Raw genomic sequence first — 18,796 nt, 5'->3', positions numbered from 1 at the left:
GCGGTGGGTGGGTGGGTTTGCGAGACTGAACAAAAAGCACCTCATCGCCTCCCGCCGCACAGACCCGAAGGAGTAGCTGTGTCTCCGAAGAAAGCGTGTCGCTTCCCTATCGGACGCCGATAGAAAAGCGTCCGATAGGGGAGGTTGTTTTCTCCAACGGCGCCGCGAGGCCCCACTGCGGGTTTGTGTGCACGTGCGGCGGCAGCGCCGGCGGCAGACGCCAACGTGTCGTCGATCTGAAACGAACCAGAGGCGAGACAAAAAACACGGCAAACAAATGAATAATTTGCCAAAGGCTGCGGAAGCAAACGAGAGTAGAAATATAGCATAAATTCCTCCGCGTTGAGGGAAATTGCTTGCAGTCCTGGGGGCTTTGTGCGAGGCAGAGCCAGCACTCATTGTTTTCTTCAGGATTAGGTTTATATTGATTGACCATCATGACCGGCATCATGATACTTAGAGGCAGAGAACAATTTTTCTTGTCCTCATTTTCCGTGACGGTGCTCTTACCTTCTTCTTCATCTTCCCCTCGTCTTCTTCTGCGCTCCATGAAATACACAGCAGTCATTATGTCCTGTCTAAGTCTCCTCTTCTTTTGTGCTCGCAGGCCTCACATGGTCACAGACTATATGGGCATCAGGAATGAGAGCTTTATGAAGATTGCGGCGGTGGGGACGTGGATGGGAGATTTTGTGACAGCCTGGATGGTAAGAACGGAGTTACGAGGTTTACGGGACTCGAAACCTAAACAGTCATTCCAATTACTTGCAGGATTGAGTTGGTTATGGTTTTTGTGATCCGGAGTGACCTGATCAACATTTTCACCAGCTCTACCAGGGGTCCAGATTAACTTTTTGCCTGGTTTCACTGGCACGCCTTCTCATTTAGGTGCACCTGTCATTTGTCAGTGACAGTACTGTGAAGAGTGAAATTGTGAAAAATGTGAAAACCGTGCATTTGTGATTATGGAGCACAAATGAAGTTGTGGGTGGCTGTGGGTCCTCAGCCCCATTTGTGTTCTATTTAATTGAAATATGAACTGTTAGCAGAGCACATAAACAGCTGCGAAGGAGTCGAATTGAATCCAAACCCAGGTTTTGTTCAGATACGTCGTCGTCTTTCCGATTTAAATTTTAACATCGGCGGGCGTCGTTTTTGAGTTTTACGGCATGGCGCCTCTTGCTTGCCAGTATAAATTAAAACACAACGTAGCTCCAGAATCAGACTTTCTCTGAGCTCACGTTGATGAAATTTCCTTCCCACAGGTAACTGTAACTCATTACAGTTAGCAACACCACAAACCCTAATTTCAGTAAATTAACCTTTGGCCTTTAGCATCTTTAAAAATGTTCTGTTCTCTTCGTGATGACAGATCCAAGATTGTTTTTTTTATTTATTAATGGTCGGGTGGAGCTTGGAACGCCTCGATAACTGCTAATAAACAGAAACGCGCTTGGATGTACCCGCTACATCCGAACAGCATCCTGCAGTAATTTAGACCAGGCTGTGACTCCCTAGAGGATCTCAAACATCTGAGGGGGAGGGAGGGGAAAACAGTGGAGGGACGGGGCACATTGTAGCAGGAACGCACCTCTGTTCATTATTCAACATGAAAGAGGAGAGGAGCTCCAGCGGGAGTGGGCCTCCTCAGCTGGGAGGAGTGGGGCTCGCAGCCGAGACAACCTGCCAACCTCCCTCACCCGTCGCATTAGTATTCCAAGGTACATACTTTAGAGGGAGAGAAAGCGTTGGAGGAGGAAGGAGGAAACGGGCGAAAGGGGAATTTTCTCCGCGTGACGGAGTGCTGATGCCAGAAATTATTCACCAAGTGTTTTTTTATTTATTTATTATTATTATTATTATTATTATTATTATTATTATTATTATTATTATTATTATTATTATTAACTCAATAAAGCACTCTGAACAAGACCTCTTTGTTTCCTCCACAGAGCAGAGTACGCTCACTCCTAGAGTCAAAGAAGAGCGAGAATCGCCTCCCGTTCCCCTGGTTGAAATCCTTTCCTCCAGCACGAGCTTTACAGTCTGCTGTGAGGCGCTTTATTGAGTTGACCTTGACTGCTGCAGCACCGCGGAAAGAATAATGTTGATTTGTGCATTAAAAGCATCCTGAGACAACTCTCCACCCCATAAAAATATCTTGTGATTTAAAGCAGTGGTCCCCAACCACCGGGCCGCGGACCGGTACCGGTCCGTGGACCAATTGGTACCGGGCCGCGCAAGAAATAATTAAATATGTCCGTTCTATGTATTGAGTATGGAGGAGCTTTTATTTTGAAAATCGTACACCGGATGCCGAGGTTTGAGTCATGCGCTAGCTCACAACGCGCGCACCCCCCCCCCGTTCGACCTTCACAACGCACGCACGAACAACCCCGTCCGCAGGACATTTACGAAGGCTTGGCCCGGTCCGCTGTACTAAAAAGGTTGGAGACCACTGATTTAAAGGATTTTCGTCCATCTGCTCACGAACGGACGCCGTCGGCTGTCGCTCATTTAGTAACTCCAGTAGACGATATCTGTCTGTGGGAGGTTGTTCAAAGTTATTTGTGACTTTTGATCAAAATTTTTCATATCCTAAAGAGTCAAAAAAATCAAAAAACAAGTTAAAGCCCTTCCTTCTATCTTAGAATAAACTACAAGTATATTTTTTAGTCCCAGAACATAGAAAACAATTAACCCTGAAGGATTAGGACTTTTTTTACTTTAAAAAAAATTACTTCTCTCACTCATTAAATCACTGCTTGTATAGTTTATTGATAAGCAGGCAAAGGTTTGCAATTTCACAATAAAAAGTTTCTTGCCATTCTATTTAAGAATGTTTTAAACTTCAGAATTTTGGCAAAACGTTTAAACGGCACAGTTTTAAAGGTCCAAAATGGAATTAGTTTGGGCAAAGTAATTTCATGTACAGACGTCATGGAGGAACCACTGTGCAAATAGAGCTGCTTGACCTGAAACCTGGACCGACGGTATTTATTACAGATGTTGCTGTTTGTAATATAAATCCTTTTATGCTGTTAAATATGGCATCCCAGAAGGGTCAAAGAAATGCAAATGCAAAGCCACAACAAATCGGCAGAACCCACAAGGGAAGTTCTGCTAAAGCAACATTTTTACTAAAGTGAAAGTTATGTTCCATTCATTTTCTTACACCTTTATCCCGTTGGGGTTGGGAGGGGCGCTGGTGCCCACGTCCAGCTGTGAACGGCCGAGAGGCGGCTGGACGTAGGAAGTTATGTTAACACGTCAAAACAGTGTGAAAGTGGGAGCACAAAGTGCGACTCCCAGGTATGGAGTTCCAAATGTGGAAAAACATGCTCATTCTTGCATGTTGTCGAATGAAAAGTAGTTACATTGCAGCTTTTTTGCTGTTATGTGGCGTTTTTTGTTGTGCTGTGACTTGTGTTATGGCGTTTGTTATGTTGAGACTTGTTGTTTGTGGATTTTGTTGTTACTGTGTGGATTTTGTTGTTGCGCTGTGACTTTTGTTGTTTCCTGTTTGTGCATTTTGTAGTTGTGTTGCGGCTTTCGTTGTTGCTAAATGAATTTTGTTTGTTGTGTTGCGACGTTTTGTGGATGTTGTTGCGTTGTGCCTTTTGTTGTGAATTTTGTTGCTGTGTTGTGACTTCTGTTGTCTTTTGTTGTTGCTTTGTGCATTTGTTTTTTTAGTTGTGCTGCAGCTTTTGTTAGATGTGCTTTTGTGCTGTCAGGTTAAAAAACTGGTGAGGTTAAGAAAAACATTTTCAGACCTGATTTCACTGACTAATTCTGTTAAATATATCATCCAAAAGCAAACAGTGGCTCCAGGAACTTTAAAAAAAAAATGGTTGAAGTCGCTTGCCTTTTTTCAGTCTAATCCTCTGGTGGGAATCGCAAAAATCGTTCCTCGTAGAAAAGTCAGTTGTGTTTTTAAAAATAAAAAAGCAGGCCTGGATAATATTGGTCTATAGAAAATGTCTTAGTTACAAAGTTGATAAATGATTTATTACCCTCATTATGATGTTGCCTTTTTGAATTTTTTGTTCATTCACTTCAGGTGACAGATATGATGCTTCAGGATCAACACTACCCAGACTGGGGCAAAGCTGCAAGAAGGTTCTGGAAACGAGGCAACAATCGAATCGTCCTCTTCTGGTATGTTTCTTTTGTTTTTTTTTTTTTTGATAAGGCTCTGTATGGCACGCATTTCTTTGTCTTTGGTGAAACCAGATGTGTTTGCATGTGGCGTGATGTGCGCGCGCATGTCTTATGGTCTCAGCAGCCCGTCGCAGGGTTGCGTGCAGTGAATATCCGTGTTAATCTGCCCTCATTCAGTGTCAGCACCTTTAATTAGAGGAACAGGGTGGAAATCGATGGACAGTGCAAGGTTGCTGGGTCTGCCACAAACCTGCCTTTTACTTAGCCCTGCCACAAGCTGTGACCCCGAAATAAACTGTAAACAAATGCAGCAAACCGTGTCTGATATACCCATTATGGGATAGATTTGTGGGTCCAATTTCTGCTTATAAGTATGCAACCGCTGGCTGCACAGTCCCAGAGGTGCTAATTCACGCGCCCTGATCGCCGTCAGTCAGATATGACATCTGGACGTGCTCGCCGTCGGTTCATTCTCGGGTCACACAGAGTGATTGAAGGACAAGTGGGGGAAACTGAATAACTGTGACACGCAGACATATCAAAGAGAGTTTGGCCGCGTTCAGCAGCATTTCCTTCCGTCGAATCGACTCGCTCGCGATTTGAAATCCAAGCGGACAAATTCTTCTGCGAGTTTCCTCGTTGTTATTGACGGGCGTTCCCCCCGGCTCGCGCCGTCACAATCGATGGCTGGATTTGACGAGGCCTTCGTTTGGGATTCGGAGCTTGAAATGGGATTGACAAATGCTCCGCGGGACGGATCTCGTCGATGCGCTGCGGCGGCTGGCCGACGACGGCTGCCAAAAGGTTGGCCACTCCGAGAGCGAGAGTCCCACTGTGGAATATTAAAACCTCCTCCTAAAACGCATCTCCGCCTCTCTGCTGAAATGGGATACGAGCTGGCAGCCTGTGTCTGCAGGGCAGCCAGCCGTCGTGCGGTGCGAAAATGCACACAGCAGCACAATAATGGTCGGGTGACATTGAGGGAAAATATCCAGTGGAGAATAATACAAGGAGAGCGTGTGTCTCTCTTCACATGAATGAAGATGTTTTCCAGCAAAACGGTGGATATGGAGCTGACTTATGCGAGAAAACGCAGCAATCGCTGCGAGCGGTTTTGTGTTAGGCATGTAAATGCATGGAAATTGGTGTGCAGTTGAGTTCGGATTTACATTATTTTGGCATAAACAGACTTTTCTGTCTGTTCGCATCGTCTTCTAAGGGTGTTTTCACACCTGATGGTCCGGTAGGCTCGGTTTGACTTGAGACCAAAATTGTTAACAAAGAAACAAACTGATTGGGACAACCTGTTCACCCCCTTCACCTGTGGTGGTGCTGCAACAGGAACTGCGAAAACCTCAAAAAAAAAAAAAAAAAGACATAAGCCTTCTTCACAAAATATGAACAGAGATGGAGTAGTGTCAGATATTAGCGGGGGTAGCATGTATCGCGTTAGACATGTTTGATTTGGTTGTATTTGCCCAGAATGCCCTGCGCTACAGTCCTCTTCCTGCTTTTGGAGGGCTCTCGCCAGAATTCATTTCATTCGAGCCGATACCCAGGTTTATAGGAGGACAAGAGTTTGCTTTGCAGCAGAGTTCCATCCTGCGTTGACACTTGCGACAGGCTTTCCAGGAAAACAAACTAGAGTCCAATTAAAGCAGAGGAAACGAGGCTGGTACGAATGCACCCCAAGACTCTCGTTGTTCCATTCACACATCTCTCCCTTCTGTCTCTCTTTGCCACACGTTTTTTTTTTTTTTTTTTTTCCCCCCATCCCTCCCTTCACACTAACTTTTCTTCACTTCCCTGCAGGACTGTGCTCATCTCTTTGACCTCGGTGGTGGTCCTGGTCATCAGCACCGACTGGATCAGCTGGGACAACCTCAACCGCGGCTTCCTGCCCAGCGACGAGGTCTCCAGAGCCTTCCTAGCCTCCTTCATCTTGGTCTTTGACCTTCTCATTGTTATGCAGGTAGAACGCTCCCTTGTGGCCAATTAAAAAAAGAAGAGAGAGTGGGGCTGGGGGGGGGAATGGACGTCTCTTGGCTCAGTCCACTACCCGTCTTGCCAGTTCCCAGTTTTCCTTATTCATCAACAGAGCTCTGCGGCACAAAGCTCTGGAAAAGAGAAAGTGTTTGATCACTCTCAGCTGGCATGGTCACAAATCTTTCCTTTTTCTCCTCTCCTTTCTCTCCTTTCAGTCCCTCCATTCTGATTTCCCCACGCCTGATCCAACATGTCTGAGCATAGTTTATGTACCTGAATGCTCATGAGTCACAATTTGTTTTTTTTCCCCCTGTGTTCTCCATTTATGTCACCGTCTCATAAATATGAATGCGGTTTTGACTGGACCTCTAAAAAAACAAAGCCAGGAATGCTTTTGTTGCTGAAGACACCTGGCGAGTGAAGCGCTCTTTCATGGCAAACAGACACAGCGCCTCGCAAAAGTAGTCGTACCTTTTTAGGGTTTTTCACGTTTTTTTTTTTCAGTTTTTACCTCCTCGATGTGTTGGACTTCAGGGCATTTATTGGACTTTTATGTGAGAAACCATAGCAAAAGAAAAAAAAAGTTGAATGAAATCACACATGTCTTTCTTTATTTCCTTCTTTCTTTTTGTGAATTTCTCTCTTTCCCTCTCTTTCTTTCTCTTCAGGGTCAATACTTTGCAGTGAAAGCTGCAAGTCCTTTGAGCTTTGTCTCTAAATGCTTTGAACTTTAAGAGACCAAACTTTTTCCCCACTTCTCTTTGCAATTACAGCTCAAACTCAGAGTAAAAGAGGACCTGAAGAGCATTTTTTTTTATAAATTTTTTTTTTTTTTTAGTCTTGCACACAATTCACAATCGGGTTTATGTGTGGGCCATTGTAAGACATGAGCCTGCTTAGATATAACCCATTCCAGGGTAGTTCTGCCTGCCTTGTATTCAGTGGCGTTCTTCTTTCTCTCCATTCTGGCCAGCTCTCTATTTCCCGCTGAAATAAGCATCTGCGAACATGATGCTACGACTGTCGTGTTTCACCCCAGGAACGTCGTGTCCAGGGTTTAAATGTTTACCTCCCAGAGCTAAACAAGTGCACGTGCGGGTATGTTGTTAAAACTAGAAAGTTTCTTGTTGTAATGGCATATAATACGTGAGTATAAAAATTTTTTTTTTTTAAAATCTCATGACTTTCGTTGAGTTTTATGTCTCAATAAACCAAAAATATGTTCTTGTTGAAATGAGAAAGGTCATCGCAGTAAAACAGCAACGCCTCAAAAGTGTCTTCTGGAAGAAATGAGGTGAGAAGACAGAGGGAGCTCCTTTAATTCTCTTTAAGCAGTTGCGATCTGTTAGAGGAATGCATTTTTATGTCTCATCAGAACATGAAGGTTTCTGGTTTGAACAAGATTCTTCCTCTTTATTTATTCCCTAGCGCTGGCTGCTAAATGGTACCATAGTCCAGGGTGACCTGCAGTGTTATGTCTTCCAGCTGACGTAGCGTTTCTGCATGTGGACCAAAATGTTGGTGTAATCTGAACGGATGAGTATCTTCCAGACGTTTGTCCCCAACATGGTTGTTGGAACTTTTTTTGTTGTTGTTGTTGAAAATGCTTTTTTTTAATGCCTTACTTTAGCAATGGCTAAAACTGTGTAACAACTAAGGGTGAATTCACACCAGGTTATTTTTTTAGTTGGCTATAATCAAACTATAGTTTGTCTGCCTAGAAAGTGGGAAGGAGTGAATACTCGTCCAACTGAAGACCTAAGTCTGGTTCGGTTCGAATGCAGTGCGAATGCCAAGCGAACTGGAGACCGCTCCAAAGCAGGAGGCAGGCTATTGCGCTTACTATTCTGGGTAAATACAAACAGACAAAACGTGCGTGCCTACCGCTAGCAAGAGAAATAACTCATGGACTTTTGTCAAAAACAAAATAGAAATCCTACAACTGCTGAAAGCTGACACTACTCCGTTTTTGTTTACATTTTGTGAAGAAGGAAGTTGAGCTCAGCGTCGCTTTTGTGTCATTTCCTTCAGTGGTTCTTGTTGCAGCGTCACAACAACCAAGGGGGTAAAAAGGGTGTTCAAAGGATTTGATTCGCTTGACACGGTACAGCGTGAAAGAAAACCGCACCAGCTGAAAATCTACCAAATGTTGCAACTTTGGCCCCCAATCGAACCAAGTCTCCCGAACAATCAGGTGTGCTTTCTCATAGCATCTAGATGGTTATGAGGTCATACGAAGCACAAGCGGACTCCAGTTCACAAGTGGACAAAACTGACATAACTGGATCGAGTTGGTGGCCAATTTAGTGCATTGGGTTTTATCTATGGTTATCAGCACATAACTTTCATTTAGAGTTTTAAACTATTTCATTTCCCTTCTGATTCTTAGCAATGTGCTACCTTGTGTTGGTCTGCCACATTAAATCCCAATAAAATACATTAAAGGTTTGCGGCTCCAACAGCACCAAATGTAAAACTGTTCAAGAGGTGTGAATCGTTTTACAAGGCATAACTATTACGCGATCCTGTGTATAAACCATTACAGAACATCCAAACTCTTAGGGAAGAGATTTGCTGTTGACTCGTTAGACACACATGCAGCCTGACTAAAATTTGTTGCTACTTAAGTATATGTCCCTGGTCTGTTTGTTGTGCTAATTAAAGAAGGAAGCAGTTTCTTGGGAGAACGAGTCAGAGTGTTACAAATGGAGCACTCCACAGAAAGCTGGCAAGGTCACCAGTATATTTCCCATGTTAATCTGTAATACAGCCCCAAAAGGGAGTTTCAGGCTGCTTTTATTGAAAAAATATATACTTCTATTAAAAAAGGGCTGCTCTGGCTGCTAATTACTTCCCACTTTGATTATTTTTTTATTTTTTTCACACATTTATTTAACAAATGTGACCATGCAGACGCAACGAACTAGCTCAGTTTACACAATGCCCCTCACAGAGATGTTTTTAGTCCTCCGCCCTCGGCTGTACATCACTCTCCACTCGCAAGGATCTGTTTACAACCAGCCCTTCTCATTTCCTGCACAGTGTACAGCAGGTACATTTACTGCTGTAATTTACGAGGTGAGCTAGCATCTATCCCCATCACGCGGTTGGGGGGAGGAGGGGGTTGTAAGGGACCCTCGCACCAGCAGCCGTCGTCGTACCCGTCGATAGGAATTCATCTGCCACGTCCGTTCGCAGAGCTTTGTCCACCTCTGCGTCGCCAAAGCGAATCTCTTTCCATGAGAAAAATGGATGGAGGTGTTCTCAGGCCAATTAATGTCCTCTCTGGATTTTGCTCCAGGCGGGGTTTTACCCCCCCTTTTTTTTTTTATTGAATGTTTGTGTATGTTTCTGTGTGCTTCCCCAGCTGGTTCCTCAGCTGAACCTGGTGTGTAAACACATTTACACAGGGGGCGGACATGGTGGTATTTTTTATTTTTTTTTGTAAAAATTCACTAGTTGAAGGAAGATGATTTTTAATATCCTATAGCTCAACTATATACTTCATAGATATCGACAAATCCCTTCTCTGATCATTAGCACGTAAAGGATTCAGATGCATGATATTATTTTTTGGATACTTTGTTCAAGTAACAGAACAAGGTCATTTCTGTTTGCCTTGTTTTTTACTTTTCATTTTTTTATTATTTTTTTGTTTCTTATACAATTAACAATGACATACTTATTTTGTGGCAGACTGTTTTGTTTAGATTAAGTATTAATATATATATATATATATATATATATATATATATATATATATATATATATATATATATATATATATATATATATGCAAAGAGGAAGGGAACAAAAAATTGACATTAAAAAATTCTGTTTTCATCTTTGTCCTACAAGAATGTGGTTTAAAGGATTTTAGAACCCTTTTAAGGATGCACAACACATATTTGCATTAACTTCAGCAATTATTTCTAAGTAAAACTGGGCTGATATTAACAACCGATGTTTATTCACATCTTGTTGTCATTTGTGTAAGTGTTTCAGGGGTGGAGGGCCTTGGCTATTGGTATTTGTTTGGTGATGTGAAGACTGTCAGTTCATCCTTAGTTTGTTTTTAAACAGTATATTTAGATATCGGATTTTAGTTCAATGTACTGTGTGGGACTGTACAATAAATCAATAGCAATAGACATGTGGTTAACATCAATAGATTACACGTCTGATCAGAAAGTCACTGAACTACGATTGTAGAACTGCACAGCATTCTGGGGGATGTAGACACAGGAAAGACTTTAGCCTGTCAACCACTTGGCCAGCTAAGCAAGGTGGATGGCATCAACTAATTCGCTCACTCTTTGGTTACCTAGCAACAACCCGCTGCTCAGCACCAACAGTTCGAGCCTTTGCCACTGTGCCTTATAAATGGAGTGAAAACTGTGTACAAGACAGAAAAGGTCATGTCATTAGTTTTTCAGATATTTAAAACAACAAAAACGTAATCAGTAATTATTGACATCGACTGATATGAAACGTTTTCATCACGATACGTTGTTCAGCCGTACGGTCCAGCCCTAGTGCTGCGTGTCCACTCCAAACAGAGGCCTTTCCAGTAGTCTGCTCCGCCACATTGAGCCACTCCTGCCTGCTGCGCCATGTGAAACATTCAGGGAGGGATTTTCTTTCTTATACTTGTGAATCGTGTCGGTATGAACAGTGGCAGTCCTTCTTTTGTAGTTTCCAGCTTCGTACTGCGGGTGGGATGGGGGGTGGGGGGTGGGGTGGGGTGCGGTGGGGGAAGTAGCTTAGTGACACCGCAGGGCATCTGAAGCTTCTAAATGTCACTTTGTTCTGCCTGTTGATGTATTTTGACATGTTGAAATCCCAGCGCGCGCCGGTTCACTCCACCCGCCTGTAAACACTCGGTGTGATCTCCGCTCCACAGCGGCCGACACCTTGTTTGACCCTCAGTCGGCGTGTGAAGAGACTCCACCGAGACTTGATATCAGCTAATATGAGAGACTTTTTGTGAAGTGTGCAGCATCCAATAACGGATGATACACGGTTGACATTTTTCACTGCTGAAGTTGTCATTTGAATGCGTTTCTTTTCCTTTTCTTTTCTTTTTTTTCTTCTCTCTGCTCGAGCATCTGGTTGGAGTTAACTGAATTGATGGTCGATTGTGTGTGTGTGTGCACTTTTGTTTTTGTTTTTTTGACAGGACTGGGAGTTTCCTCACTTCATGGGTGACCTAGATATGAATTTACCTGGAATGTCAACAACACATGTGAAGGTCAAGCTTCCTGTCTGCAAGCGCATCTTTAAGGAGGAGTACCACATTCACATCACAGGTACGTTCGGGCAGCGCTGCTGTTAAAAGGAAGAAGGTTGTCGTCATTGTTCTACGTGGAGGATCTCCGGCGTACAAACAGGCAAAAATCCTGACAGGGAAACTGGAAGATATCATTTCAGTCGACGAGAAGGAAGCGCCTTTCACTTTCTCGTAACAAATTGGGAGTAAAAACGTGGCGCGGCTGCTCCAGTTTCCCTGTTCCCCTCCCCGTTGGGAAGGGTTCGTTTGTTAAAACCACAGCAGCCATTTATAATGCATGTGTAGCTGATGTGTCACGCAGGTGCCACAGACGCTTCTGCTCTGTTTTCATCATTGCTCTCGTGCGCCGGTGCACTCTGCGAACGAGTACAGGTTTTTTTCCTTTAAAACTACGTCCTCTCCTCCCATCCTTTTCTGCGTCGAGAGCTGAGGAAAAAATAAAAAATAAATAGAAGATGACGGAAAAAAAGCTAATGTTCCCGAGCTAATCGCTACATTTTCAAAACGCCCGGTAATTTTTGCGAGAGGTTGTTAACCCTATTGCATTGGACAGCCATTAAGCGTGATGAAAGTGACTACGCCACGACGTGATTGGTTTAACTAAAAGCTTATTAGCATCACATCTTTGGGGGGGAAGGGAGTAGTGTCATGTTTACCTGGGGAGACATGCGCCTGCTATCAGTCATCCTGAGGAGATGGCTGTCTCATGGTAATATAGCGATCTTGTAAGTAGCACCTGTAAATGGATTTCTCTGTCTCGGCGCATGAGCCGAATGCAAAGCGAGAGGAAGTCCTGATGCGTGACGGTGAAAGTACGCCTCTCTGCTGGCGTTTTCCCGGGCAGCAGTGGTCAGAAGTTTTACACCAGGTCGTCATTGGCGTGAGCTTAATTCAATTTGTTTCGGGGAGGGCATCACCGTACAACAACCGACTTCAGTTACTGAAAAACCAAGCGATTGAACTCAATGTGAGCTTCATGAAGACAGTGTTAAAATGATGCCTATGGGCTCAAATAAACTCAGGCTGGGATCTGGCTGAATGTTCTTGGCAGAGTTTGGAAGGTTCATCGATTTCCTGCCAGAGACCCGGCTTTAAAGCGATGTCCGTACACTCACTTACGATAGTGTTGAGCTCGAGGCTGATTCAGAGATTTAATGATAGGCTGGTTTATTCATTCCACAACCGCTTTTGACCTTTTCGGGGTCCTTTTCCCAAATCTAACCAAGTTTCGACTGAACAGAGCAAACTGGTTAGAATGGTTGAGAAGAATTTGGGAATCAATGAGGCTCAAGTTTATTGAGAACCTCGTTTTACATCCCCATGTACATTTCTGACTCTAATTCTAATTATTAGCACTTATCTGGATAATTTCACCCTGAAAAATTACTTTTCTAATTTATTACTGGACAACAACCCCGAGCTCAACCCTAGCCCTTAATCACGTACCTCTCTCTCTCTCTCCTAAGGCAAGTGGTTCAACTATGGTATCATCTTCCTTGTGCTTATATTCGACTTAAACATGTGGAAGAACCAGATTTTCTACAAGCCCTACGAGTACGGACAGTATGTTGGGCCAGGAGAAAAGATCTACACGGTGGAGGAGCCAGAAACGCTCAGAGACTTCAACCACAGCACGCTCACCTACGAGTGGCGCTCCACCAACATCAACCCGAGCACCAACAAGACGTACGTGGAGCGGGACATGTTCCTCCACAGCCGTTACATCGGGGCCAGCTTGGACATCAAGTGCCTGGCCTTCATCCCGAGCCTGGCGGCGTTTGTCCTCTTCGGCTTCTTCGTCTGGCTGTTTGGACGCTTTCAGGACAGCGAGACGTTCACAGAAAACCAAGACAAGGCGTACGAGAGGATAAAGAGGAAATCGCCTTCGGAGTACAGCAAGGAGATGGGAGCGACCCCGGAGGACACGCACCTGACCATGAGCGATGGCCTGAAGCGCTCGGAAACGCCGATGCTGCTGTCGGTGGACGGGCCGCACTTCGGAGCGACGCCTTCTACGAACTCGACCATATCGATGGACACCCAGGAGACGCACCCGAGCATCGTGATAGACAACGCGGTGCAAGACGAGCCCGTTGTGTCGTTTGACGTCCGCAAACTCTCGCCGATGCTGCTGTCGGTGGACGGGCCACACTTCGGAGCGACGCCTTCTACGAACTCGACCATATCGATGGACACCCAGGAGACGCACCCGAGCATCGTGATAGACAACGCGGTGCAAGACGAGCCCGTTGTGTCGTTTGACGTCCGCAAACTCTCGCCGATGCTGCTGTCGGTGGATGGGCCACACTTCGGAGCGACGCCTTCTACGAACTCGACCATATCGATGGACACCCAGGAGACGCACCCGAGCATCGTGATAGACAACGCAGTGCAAGACGAGCCCGTTGTGTCGTTTGATGTCCGCAGACTCTCGCTGTGAACATATAAACTTTCCGACTGCGCGGAAGCAGAAAGACTTTACCAAGACTTCAGATTGTTACAGGTTTTCTTACCCGCTAAACTTTATCACACACACACACACACACACGTTACATAAGCAAAGCTGTGTGACTTTCATTGGGGTTTTATGTGATAGACCAATACAGCACAGTGTAAAGGTTTTAAGAATCTTTTAAATAATCATTTGGGAATTGTTGGCTGCATTTGCATTTAGCCCCTCTGACTCAATATTTTATATAAAATTCTTTTTCCTTTTCATCATAACTTGAGCTCAATCAGATAATACGGAGAGTGTCTGTGAACATCAACTTTCACGTCTTACCGCTGACTCTCAATTGGATTTAAGCTTAGACTTTGACTAGGTCGCTATGGCACATGAATATGCTTTGATCCGAACCATTCAGATATAGACCAGTCTGTATGGTTTGGGTTGTTATTTGTTGCCACATGTAGCATTTTTGTACGTGGTCCAAAAATCCAGTTTGTGAAATAAACTCTCCAGAGAGCACGACTAATGCCATCGTATCATCACTCTCACTTGACCTTTGAACCTCTCCTGGCTGCTTCTCTCCTTACTAGACCTAGTCCTGTTTAGGTGGACACCTCTAGGTAATTTGTAGTATAATTTTGGTCTTACTGATGGTAGTCTCTAGCTGATTTTTTTTATTATTATTATTGGTATCAGAATAAAGGGGCTGAACATAAATGCAAAACCTTTTATTTGCAAAAATAAATAAAAAATCCTAAGTTTTTCCCTTAATAGTTATACTTTATTTTGGTCTTCATATAAAATCCAATTAAGTCACATACAAATTTGTGTAAAAATGTAAAAATATATATACATATATAAGTCAAAGAATGCTTCTGCTAGGCAGTATGCAGAGTACATGTGCTCGGGTAAGTGACATTGAGAGAGCAGGTTGTGTGGTTTTGATATGTTTTTTTTTTTAAGATATCCTCTGAAAAAGCCTCCATACTGGCACCGGTTCTGATGCAACTAGCCTAATATGAAGCAGATCTTTTTAAAACAGACGGCAAACTTTTAATTGACACGGTGCTGGCTTGGATTTAATTTGCTTTAGTCGTGGTTAAACTAATGGGTGCCTATGTCTGAGGAGTGTTTCTGCTTCTGTAATTCAGAGCCGGAGCAGCACTACAGCTACAATCGTGCCTTGATATTTCATACGTTTATATACCAACAGCCTGCTGCTGCGGAAGATGTCCTAATTATGGTCTGCTTGACTGATCCCTGCTGTCTCTCCTCATATCAAACCAACAATTGTTACCTCATTTGGTCCTCAGCTTGTGCCGTTTTTAATTTCTTCTCTTATGTTGCTTTTAATCCGTTTTTAACGTACGTCTCTTGTCAAAATGACGCGATTATCAGCATCAATCTACGTTGATGACCTTTTCATATCCCCTCACTCGATATTAGGCTGGAAGATAATAAATGCAATCAGCAGAGATGAAATAGCAAAAGCAACAAGCCGCTCGATGATTGCAAATGCGGCTCCTGCTCCTTTCTCTGAATATCAACCGAGTCGGGAGGTTGGTTTTGCCCTTGGCATAAACATGCTATTGAAGTGGAGGGGTATGTCTCTTTTTTTCTTCTTCTTCTTCTTCTTTTTCTTTCTTTAAAGCTCAGGGCTTCTTTATGTCTAAATAATCTTTTGAAGGTTTTGGAAGCGGGTTTTTGCAGGTATATATTTTTGAATATTATTCATTTAGCACATCATTCTCTGCTGCTCTGAACTCATTCTGTAGCCGCAGTATTTATCTTCACAGTCGCTTTAAAGGTGTCTTTTTCAGAATTTTCCATGTCCTACGTTATTTCTTTGTAATGTAGATCTGTGGGAGTTGGTCCAAAAATGTGCCCTTAGACATTTTTTTTTTTTGCTTTAAAGTGCAAATATGAATTAAATTATTAATGAGTTACAGATATATATATATATATATATTATTTTCTGCATGTGTGTTAAAACATTTCAGCAAGTACTTTGAGACCAAAGATTCCAGATAATCCGGTGTTTTAACCCTGCGAGAGATCTACTTGATTCTCTTGGAAAGAAAAGGCCAAATACATAGTGGCTTGAAGCCCTTCTTAAAATGTCTTTAATCAAGCAGATAAACGGATAAAAAAAAAAAAAAAAGTAATAAAAACTTGCGTTTTTGCTAAACACGCCCAAAATAATTTAAAAAAAGAACAGCCAATGATTTGGTTTTATTAGTGGTTTAAAAGTGTTGCGTTAACTGATTGTATTCATTTAGTACATGCAGTGAGACGATGTTTAACGTTACACATGCTTCATTTCTGTTTGTAATAAGATGTTTTTTGGGGGGGTTTTTTAACTGAAAGGTTATGTACTGGTGAGGCGCTCCATACTGGAGTTCGTTACATGGGATGTTTAATTGAGCTCATCGTGTGTCTGTGGATGTTCGTTTTTGACAGAGGCCGTTCTATGAAGAGGTCAGTTTATTTAGCATAATTTCTTTGCAGCTCTTGATTCTGTAATTTATTATTATTATTATTTTTTTTTTTTTTTTTACATTAGAAGCCACAAATCACATTGTAGCATTTAACTTAGAAAGAGGTGAAACTGTGTGGAAAGTGCTGGGGGAGGGAAGCCTGGACTTTCCAGATGTTCTTACTCAATTTGTTGCTTTATTTGTGTTTTGTTCCAATAACTGGACCTTCCCTTGCTTCTGCTGTGTCGTATATCTGTCCAATCCTGTGCTGCCAATAAATCAACTGTTTTCTGTTGTTTTTCTTTTTATATATATATATATATATATATATATATACTCTATTTTCCCGACTGGTTTCATTTCTCTCCCATTTGGGATTCCAGGAAGGTTTCAACTCTTGTTAAGTAATTTCCTGTAAGAGGGTTGGGGAGGGAGAGAGAGGTGGAGACAACCGTTCTGGTTTACATTTTCTCTATACACTCAGCTAATAGTTGCCAAGCAACAGCGCAGGTCAAGCTCCTTGCAGCTGCTGACCCAATTAATGTGGGCGACACCAGAAATTATGGCGCTATCTCTTTACAAGGACACTTGAATATGTAACCTGTATACACAACATCCTCCTCAGATTAAAACGAGTCCTCCTCCAGGCCCGTTTGATTTATGCCGGCGGGAAACAATTTCAGTCTGTTGCGCCTTTTGTTCCCCCCCTCGTCCCCTCCCCGGTGAGGTTTGTTTATGAGCGCGCTCTGCGTGCAAATGAGTTAGCGACTTGATCAGAAGTGATGGAAACCGAATTCCCTGCAGAACTTCCTGATTCCCGACGTCAAGATGAGGAGCGTCCAGCTGGTGCTACGAGAAGATCATGGAGTCAAGAGCCAATTAGTGGATTGAAAGTTAAAAAAAAGAAAAAAGTTGCAATATTCATATTTCCAGCCTGTCTGCTTAAAACGGACAGGTTAGACTTATTTATGGATTTCAGCCATGTTAAAACTTTTTAAACATAAAAAATGTAACGTGGAACATTTAAGGAGTGGTGCCCTTACACGGCTATGTGTTGTTTCTTAATATACACTATGGTAATAAACCAACACCAAAATATAGCGTCTCAAATTTATCTAGCTGATAGAAAAGCAAGGCAGTGTCAAAATAAATAAAACTTAGTTCATTTGACCCATTATAACACTTTAATTTCATATTTCTATGATTGTTTTAGGATTCCTGTTCCTCTCTGCCTTATTCCAGGGCTTCTGAAAGTGGGGGCCTCAACATTATCAATTGAATTTATCAAGCTGCATTACTCCTCAAGGTAGCGTAGCAAGCATGAAATGAGCAAGCAAGAAAAAGACAGAAGGAACCGTCCAGTAACCCCGCTGGGTTTGAGATTAATAAAATTTTAACTCATTTTCTTATTGCATGAGGCGATCGCGGGGAAAAATAAAATTGATCAGGGACTATATTATGACATAGACATCAATCAAATTGATAAAAAAAAAAATCATACACGTATTACCTGAGAGCATTTTCCACCACAGAACAAATGAACTACAATCAGAAGGTACGAGGCAGCATTTACACTAAACGAAAGTAATTATTGAATAGGGAATAAAAGTGAGGAAAAAAAAAGACATTCTAACACCTTAATGTTTCTTTACATATTTTTGTATGTCATCTCCAGCCAAGAAGCCGAAAACGTTTGGGAGGTTTTCTACCGCTCTCACCGGATGGACTCAACGATTTCAGTTTCAAAAGGTTCCTTTTTTCAAAACGGCTAAGAAGCTTTCATCATGTTCTTCCAGCGATTTATAGTCCCTTTAATGTATTCCCCAGTTTACAAGGAATGTAAATGTGGCTCTCTGGATAAAGCATCACTGATTTCAGGTGTATGAAGCCCAGCACCTTCTTAGTAGTTGCGGTGTTTTCGTAGCTTTCAGGCTGAGAAAACAACAGCATGTAGGGAGCTTCTTGAAGTGAGTTTTCATAGTTAAGCAGCCGCATCCAAACCTTACGTCGCCAAGCAACGCAACAACTGCAGTGGGTTCAGTTTTACGGCTGACCAAACCCAGTCCGACGAGTCTTTGGTTTGGTTTGCGTGACTGCGTTGTGTAAAGATTGCATTGTGTTGAATTGTGGTGAAGGGGGGCTTTTCCTCAGAAGTCGGGTTTTAGTGAAAGAGGCTCTTAACAAAGACTGTTTGAACCATGTTGTGTTTCCGACCGTATCTGCACCGGTTTGGAGTCGGCCCAGTCCCGCTCCAACTCTGCTCAGAGCAAAAACAAGAGCATTAGTGAGATAACCCGCTTTGGAGCAACTTTACTGGTCTGCACAGAGCCCCCTGACTTCAGCACCAGAGTTCACCTTTGGAACGAATTGGAGTGGACTGAGAGGCAGGCCGTTTTGTCCAACGTCAGCGTCTGACCTCACAAATGCTCCCCT

General features: G+C 43.0%; 1 protein-coding gene across 2 annotated transcripts in view; it reads left to right on the top strand.

Moving 5' to 3' along the window:
- The window catches only part of tmem117 (transmembrane protein 117), a 50,949-nt gene extending 34,275 nt beyond the window's left edge, over nt 1-16,674 (top strand). For both annotated transcript variants that reach the window (XM_044124122.1, XM_044124124.1), the window contains exons 4-8: nt 608-707; nt 4,061-4,158; nt 5,974-6,133; nt 11,327-11,456; nt 12,904-16,674. In XM_044124122.1, coding sequence (XP_043980057.1) covers nt 608-707; nt 4,061-4,158; nt 5,974-6,133; nt 11,327-11,456; nt 12,904-13,877 — 1,462 coding nt within the window. In that variant the 3' untranslated portion in view covers nt 13,878-16,674. The remainder of the gene's footprint in view (nt 1-607; nt 708-4,060; nt 4,159-5,973; nt 6,134-11,326; nt 11,457-12,903) is intronic.
- The last annotated feature ends 2,122 nt before the right edge of the window (nt 16,675-18,796 follow it).

This window comes from Gambusia affinis, linkage group LG08, assembly GCF_019740435.1.
Source record: "Gambusia affinis linkage group LG08, SWU_Gaff_1.0, whole genome shotgun sequence".
In the NCBI taxonomy this organism is placed as follows: domain Eukaryota; kingdom Metazoa; phylum Chordata; class Actinopteri; order Cyprinodontiformes; family Poeciliidae; genus Gambusia; species Gambusia affinis.
The sequence above is the reverse complement of the archived record's forward strand: the minus strand, read 5'-3'. Positions and strand labels throughout refer to the sequence as shown.